Source organism: Acipenser ruthenus, chromosome 39 (genome assembly GCF_902713425.1).
Source record: "Acipenser ruthenus chromosome 39, fAciRut3.2 maternal haplotype, whole genome shotgun sequence".
Classification (NCBI taxonomy): domain Eukaryota; kingdom Metazoa; phylum Chordata; class Actinopteri; order Acipenseriformes; family Acipenseridae; genus Acipenser; species Acipenser ruthenus.
In genome coordinates this window covers 6,606,525-6,614,342 of record NC_081227.1, presented here as the reverse complement: position 1 = coordinate 6,614,342, position 7,818 = coordinate 6,606,525, and the positions used below count along the sequence as shown (strand labels likewise).

The following is a 7,818-nucleotide window of genomic DNA, read 5'->3' as shown; positions in this document are numbered from 1 at the left end:
TTGTTGAAATGTCAGGCTGCTGGAAATGCAGTGGTGTTGACTCAAATGCTTTGTAAATGTTCCACGAGGCGGTCTGCTAAACGCCTTTTGGTTTCCCCAGTGTACAGCGTGTTGCATGTCTTTAGAGGGGCATGTAAAAGACTCATGGGTCTTGAATGATGGGTCATCGCCTCTGATCTCTGTTCGGTGTTCATGGATTTACAGGGAGTACATTGTGGTCTATTTCATGGAAGCGTGTCTTTTAAAAGTTCCCCAGAAGGATTCATCTCACTGTGGACTGCGTATCCTCTTAGCCTTCGGTCTCTTCTGTGTGATATCAGTGGGAAACTGATGGTGCTGCTGTGAAATGTGTACGTTTCCATGATGTTGTGTGTATGTTGTGTGTACGGGAAGGGAGAGGGAGGGAGAGGGACAGGAGAAGAGGGAGGAGAGGGAGAGGGAGAGGGGGGGAGAGGGAAGGGAGGGGGAGAGGGAGAGGGAAGGGAGGGAGGCAGAGTGGGAGAGGGCCAGGGAGCTGAGACATTTCCATTGGCTTGTTGCTTGCTCCTGTTTTCCCTCTGGTGGTAAACTGGAGATTTCATCAGATTTCAAGTTGATAAAGCCCCACCCCACCCCTCACACAGTTCTTGCGGTCATTCGGCAAGCACTCAGGCGAGAAATTGGATTGAGGTTATGAAATAATCTTAACAGAGCTACAGTAAAACATGGCAAAGAAAACAATGCGGTCAGCCTGATTGGCCGGCTGCTGCTTGTTTAGAAGTGACGGCAGTGAATTCTGCTCAGCTCACAAAGCCTGCTATTGTTAAACTACTGTTAGCTCACACTGACTTCTCCAGGAAAAACAAGAGAGAGAGAGAAAGAGAGAGAGGGGGAGGGAGAGAAGAGAGAGAGAGAGCGAGAGAGAGGGAGAGAGAGAGAGAGAGAAAGAGAGAGAGGGAGGGAGAGAGAGAGAGAGGGAGAGAGAGAGAGAGAGAGAGAGAGAGGGAGAGAGAGAGAGAGAGAGAGAGAGGGAAGAGAAACTATTAGTTGTTCAGGGTTATCCATTTCAGACTGGCTCTGTTTAACAGACTCCTGACAGCTACAGTGTAGTGAATAGAGCTGGTTGTTTTAAATAGCAGACTGGAAATGGCACACGTTACAGCCATGATCGTCCCTAAACAAGTATCCCATTCCAGGATGGGCAACTGCCCCCCCTCGCCCCCCCTCCCCCTTCTCCTTTTTGAAACCGTGCCACAAGATCGCCAATTAACATATAAAGCCCCTGACCTTTAATTCTCTAATTAGCATGATTGTGTTAATATTCAGAGAGGAACACAGGGTAAATGCCCCTGTGAATTCTCCCCCTTTGATCTGCAATGCCTTTGAAAATGAACAAGGACTCTGGCAGTCTGAACACGCCTTGTAGACAGGCTAGGGGACTGGGCAGGAGGAAGGAGTTGGTCGGCTCAGTGTTTCTGTGGATTTTACTGCAGCAAAAATGAAATCAAATGCTGGGACGAAGACTCGAGTTGCACAGCCCCTTTAAATGTTTAGCACGATCAAAAATACAACACCTTGTATTTAATGACTGAGCAGCACTAGAGATCATGGTCATGCATGTAGAAATGGGCGGTCCAGTGCAACAGGAATTGTCCCTGTAATGTGCAGGCTTGCAGGGATTGGAGGAGAGGCTGTTCCCTTCTTTAAATAGAGGAGATAGCACAGATGAAGATGCAATTCTTAATGGCAGTGTCTTACTGTCTGGTTCAAATTTTCTGTGTGTATAATTTACGATGGCAGGCGTTCCCTTTCATTAGAAATCTGACTGTGCGTCAGAAAGAGTTTCTTGCTCAATAGTTAGCACACACAGAGACACACTGACACCCAATGTGATTTCTGAATCATAAATCACAGTGATGTATTCTTAATCCTAATTGCCAATCCAGCCACTGCAGGCTATGAATCTTAAATCTGGCTGCTATTAGCAAGCAGGAAATAATAAGCAACGCAAGCTCATTACTCACACAGGCATTGGCTGATTCACCCCACTTGTCTGCTTCATTCGGGGACTTCAGTCTTTACAGTAACTCCTGTTCTCTGAATTTTAACTCGCTAAGTAATGTGATATATAATAAGTCAAGATCTCCTAATCGCTCTCAAAAATAGAAATCCTAAAAAAAGCCATGAGTATGCTTTTTAAAAATAAAAATACATATATATCATTTTTCTTTTCCAGGTAAAAAATTTGGTTTGTGATGTAAAAATCAGTCACTTGAAGAACAGACTTGCCTGGTCTTTAAAGCTAGTGGTTTATATCATAGTTACCCTTATACACGTTCACAGTAAAAGGAGAGAGAGGTGTAATAAAGTACAGTGAAAGCTGATGTAGGCATCGTCCATTCTAGAGAGGTATGGTAAAGCATATTAACCTTAGGAAAATATGCTTTACCATACCTGTGATCCCTTAGATCCCTGAATATGGGGTTGTTGGTAACCCCTATAATAAAGGATGTTAAATGGGGAGGAATGGCTTTTTGTTAGAGAGCCCCCAAACTTTGGAATGAGCTGCCAGTGCATGTGAGGGAAGACTCGATCTGTTTTTAAAACCAAGACTGAAAACATATTGATTTGAGTTGGCATGTTTATAATATGTATATGTGTGTATATATCTGTTTTCGTTTTTCTTGTTGTATCAGTTTGTATTTGATCTGCTTTAAATATATTTTTTTAATTTAGTTACTGGTGTTTAAATGATATATTTCTCTCTTTTTTTCATCTGACATGTTTGTTTGTTTTGTTTTTATAAATGTGACTCTTTTCTTGTCCTGTAAAGTGCTTTGAGATCCACCTGTATGAAGAATGCTACATGAGTAAACTTTGATTTGATTTGACTTTGATTTGATTTGATTAAAATCAGCAGTGTGGAGTAGTGGTTAGGGCTCTGGACTCTTGACCGGAGGGTTGTGGGTTCAATCCCCAGTGGGGGACACTGCTGCTGTACCCTTGAGCAAGGTACTTTACCTAGATTGCTCCTGTAAAAACCCAACTGTATAAATGGGTAATTGTATGTAAAATAATGTGATATCTGTATAATGTGAAATAATGTATCATGCGATATCTTGTAACAATTGTAAGTCGCCCTGGATAAGGACGTCTGCTAAGAAAGAAATAATAATAATAATAATAATAAAAAAAAACAAGGCAAACTATGGGAAAAGCAGAGGGAAACTTCAAAAAGACCATGCAGCTGTCCTGTGATAAACTTTCTGAAGGGTGATGTCATAAGCACAAATGAAACTGCAGGAAGGGTTGAATATTATTCGTATCGACTGAGTGAGCCGCCTCCTTTAAGACACTGTCACGTATTTACAGGTAAAGCAGGGCAGGCCTGTGAGAGAGGGAGCCTTGTCTTTGAGGGTGCTGTTTGTTCTTTACTTCACCTCTGCTCTCAAACTCACAGGCGCATCCCTAGTGTTTTACTGTCTGGAAAGACAAACTTGTACAGCACAGGAGAGTCCTGCTTAGGTATTTAAAGGACCCGCATGACCAGTTCTGAAGAGGAAAGACCAGAGATGGCCATGGCTGAGATTTCCCCTCGCTCACCCACCTGCCCCTTAATTAAAACAAAGCTTCTAGAAGCTTCTAGGGTAATTAGTATATCCCAGTCTATCCAGTTGTTATACACTGTGTTGCAGTGTGGGTGATGAGCACAGACTAGAGTGGTCAGTCTAGTGGCACTCTGAGGTCTGTCTGTCTGGCAGGGTGTTCTGTCCAATGTGTGCTGAAAAGCAACGCCCGTTTCAAACTCCTGCTTGAAAGGAAATCCTGGTCTGCTTGGAGGACCATGGCTGAAGACGCCAATGGTCAAGTTCACAAGATGCTAACACGGCTTTGAAATGCATCTCTTTCAACCTTTTGTTGTGATGGATTTAAAAAAAAAAACCTGCTAGCTTTGATTTGGGCCAAGAGTTTGTCTACCTGCTCACCGCAGTGAGACCGCTGGAGTGAATTTAACAAAAAAAGCGTGTACGGCTCCCTCCAGAGCTAAACTGGCCCAATCTCTCTAATGCGATACTGTCGCTGCACAGATCAAACGAAACGCCAAAATTCTGGCAGCTGGTCAAAATCTGAGTGGCGTTGAGTTTGGAAAATGCGTTATCTTCTTGAAATGAAGGTGATGCGACGTCTCCCGGGAATCTCTTCCACATGCAAGGCAGCGCGTAGGAGTTTGTTATGTTTTTAAACGGCGTATACAGTGTGAAAGCGGAGTAACTTTGTTTCCCTCATTGAACGGTGCCCCCGGTTTTATATATTCTTTTTGTTTCAGTTTTATTGACTTTTGTTTTTGATTTATTTTGGATGTTTTATTTGATTTTGATTTGACAGTTTTGTACACCGTCCCTTTTGCCTCTGTCCCTTTAGTTTAGTTGTGTAGTTTAAGTGTATTGTTTAGTTCTGTTTTATGTTCACCTTTTGAACCTTTTAAGAGAGCACTCCCCGGCCCTCACATACACTGTTTTTTTTTTTTTATAAATGGTTATTTTTTCCAGTCACTTTTAAAGCAGCACGGGTTTAATCATGTTGATTTTAATCTGTGTCTGTTTTAACCTTGTACAAAGCACAATTATCTTGGTGTTTTTAAATGTATTTTAAATGAAACGTAAAATGTATGAAAAAAGAATGGGTGTATTGTTAGATGGCAAATCTCAATAAAAGAGCATTTTTTCCCTCATCCACAAAAGCAAAACTTCTGCTACAAAAGATTGTTCCTAGAAATCTTTGGTCACGAGAAATTTCTTGAAATTATAAATTTCCATTGGGGTATGTAAACTTTTGACTGCACTGTGTTCTGCAGCGTGCCACCAGAAGAATGGGCGCGGCTCTCCAGCCACGGACACCAGGGGGCGTGCCCTGGGGGGGTTCTGGAACGACAGGGTGTGGCTTTCCTTATCTGTTCAAAGCGCTCTTTAAAAAGGGGCGTGGCTTAGAACCAGCCAGTGCGAGTTTCAACAGGAGTGGGCGTGTCCAACAGGAGAGCGTTCCATACAAGGAGCTTTTTCTCATGTGACACGATTTCCGGGGAGGTAAGAGATGCCCGCGGTGCTTATAGCGGTCCAGTTGTGATCGAGCCTCAGAGAGCGAAGCTGATCAAGCTGTGAAGTGTAGGATTGTTGGGGTTGTGCTAGCGTAGCGTGCTGTTGGTACCATTAATATTTCAGACGATTGCAACCCTGTAACAGCGGTAGGTACAGGTGTTTCCAGCGGGGAGAATCTAGTCTAGGGGGCTGTTATAGACCCGAAAGTTAATCTAGTGAATTGCCTGGTGAAGAGGCGAAACATGGGGAGCATACCGGCGCTGTCGGTTCTAATCTTGGGCATCGTAGCCCCAGCTCTGGCCGGATACATTGAGGTAAGCAGCAAAATATACTTTAGATTTTTTTTTAAAGAATTGCCGTTGTGATTTATTTATTTAAATTTGCATTGTAAAATGCGTTTTATTACATTGTCCTAATCTGCGGCGACAGTGCATTTTTATATATTAAGTTGCTCGATGTCATTATTTTTGTATTCTGTACAGTAATGTAATAACTGTTTGTTGCATTTAAATCTACGCCCGCTGCGCTATGCGGCGTTTTGTATAGAGCCGACCCACCTTATTCTTTTAGTGAAAACATAAATACAATTCCTCGTGTTAATAATATTATTATTAATAATACATATTCGATCAAAGCCGCCCTCGGATTTGCTGTTTGTTGCTAACCGTATATAAACCGCGCTGCGACATTTAGTAACTTGTGTACACATTCATAAGATTTGATGTTGTGGTGTGTGTGTTGTTTATGCTGCTGGGCTACGGCGTGCACGGCTCCCTCCAGAGCTAAACTGGCACAATCTCTCTAATGCGGTACTGTCGCTGCAGAGATCAAACGAAACGACAAAATTCTGGCAGTTAGTCAAAATCTGAGTGGCGTTGTTTGGAAAAATGCGTTATCTTCTTGAAATGAAGGTGATGCGACCACTCCCGGGAATCTCTTCCACATGCAAGGCAGCGCGTAGGAGTTTATTTTTTTAAACGGCGTATGCAGTATAACTCTTGTTTGCATATGCAGTGTCAGATGCGGTTATTTATGAATACAGGTGAAGTTATTAACAAACAAGCCTACCTCCCTAAAGGAATACTGTACATTAAATAAAGCTCTTTCACACGTTTATTTGCAGGTAATGGGGCTTTTTACAGTGATGTGGTGGAAAAGTGAATACCTTTGTCTGTTTTTTTTTAATTCCCCTCCTCAGTTAATATGTAACCCGTAGCGCCTCTTACAAATAAAACGACCCTTTCAAATGGAATGCTGGCAAAGTCTTTGCTTCCATATTAAGAGGAAAGGAACTCGGCGTGTCATGTGACTTCTACAGTAGCCCCTCCCTCCTCCTGATCGCTTCTAAAAACAAACATGGCTTTTACCCGATTTCAACTTGCTCAACACTGATACATTGGTTAACGTGTAACCCGGACTGCCACTGTGACCCTCTGCTATTGTTTCCCCCTTGTTTAGATATAGAGACAGTTCTGCCAGGTAAAGAGAAGCGCTTCTATAGTCAACAAAGCATTTCTCATTTTAGGAATTTCAATGAAATCTGTCAAAGCTGACACCGTTGCTTTCCGAGTCCCCGAACACAGTCGCGTTTAGACTCGCAGTACACGTGCTCAGCAAACCGCTGGCAGTCCGGTGCGTGTCTGTAAAGCGACGTGCAGACTGGTTCTTGTGATGGGAGCGGCGCGCTGCACAGCGTCTGATATTAAGATTTGATCTGCATTCTCCGTCATGGCCTCTGACGAGAATTTGAGCTGCATGTGCTTCTGACTGAGCTGCTAACTGAAAGCGGTCCAGTGATTTCTTAATTCCAAGACAGCGTACGACTTTGTGCCATTTCTTAAGTGTCGGGTCCGCGCTGCTGGCGCCTGCGGGATGTTATTTGTTGAACCAAGAGAATCTTAATCTACAGCGCTGTACAGGCTCTCAGGATGCATTCCTCAGGAACGTGATTGTGAGAGAGCAGCCGTGCCGCTGTAATATCTAGCATTGTAATCCTGCACAACATCCTTGTAGTCGACCGCACTGCAGCGTACTGTATCTCCTGTAATGGCTGGTTTCACACGCCCCGATAAGCACGTATCTTACACTGTCTGAGGCTGGGCAAGGCAGTCTGGCAAAGCAGCTGGAAAGGTTTTAGAGGGAGATAATTATGCAATTAATGACTTGCCTAAAAATGATTTCAGAGGAACGAGGTGAAGTGAATTCCATGTCGAGAGTCTGGCAGATTTAGCATTCTGAAAGCTTTACCCTGTATAAACTGCCTTTGAAGAAAAACACCAGTGAGTGTGACTTTCTCCTTGGAACATATCGATTTTATATGCCTCCTCCCTCCCAGTCCCTCAGCTCTAACCACTAGCCCACACTGCCTCCCTCCCTCCCAGTCCCTCAGCTCTAACCACTAGCCCACACTGCCTCCCTCTCTCCCAGTCTCTCAGCTCTAACCACTAGGCCACACTGCCTCCCTCCCTCCCAGTCCTCTGCTCTCACCACTAGGCCACACTGCCTCCCTCCCTCCCAGTCCTCTGCTCTCACCACTAGGCCACACTGCCTCCCTCCCTCCCTCCCAGTCCCTCAGCTCTCACCACTAGCCCACACTGTCTCCCTCCCTCCCAGTCCTCTGCTCTCACCACTAGGCCACACTGCCTCCCTCCCTCCCTCCCAGTCCCTCAGCTCTCACCACTAGCCCACACTGTCTCCCTCCCTCCCAGTCCTCAGCTCTAACCACTAGCCCACACTGCCTCCC

At 44.3% G+C, this 7,818-nt stretch overlaps 1 protein-coding gene across 6 annotated transcripts in view; it reads left to right on the top strand.

Moving 5' to 3' along the window:
• Positions 1 to 5,074: 5,074 nt before the first annotated feature.
• The window catches only part of LOC117397428 (amyloid beta precursor like protein 2), a 45,852-nt gene continuing 43,108 nt past the window's right edge, over positions 5,075 to 7,818 (top strand). For 4 of the 6 annotated variants that reach the window (XM_059009717.1, XM_059009715.1, XM_059009713.1 and 1 more), the window contains exon 1: positions 5,076 to 5,389. In XM_059009717.1, coding sequence (XP_058865700.1) covers positions 5,318 to 5,389 — 72 coding nt within the window. In that variant the 5' untranslated portion in view covers positions 5,076 to 5,317. Of the gene's footprint in view, positions 5,390 to 7,818 lie in introns of all 6 variants that reach the window. The other 2 variants (XM_059009716.1, XM_059009714.1) reach the window with 1 other exon arrangement.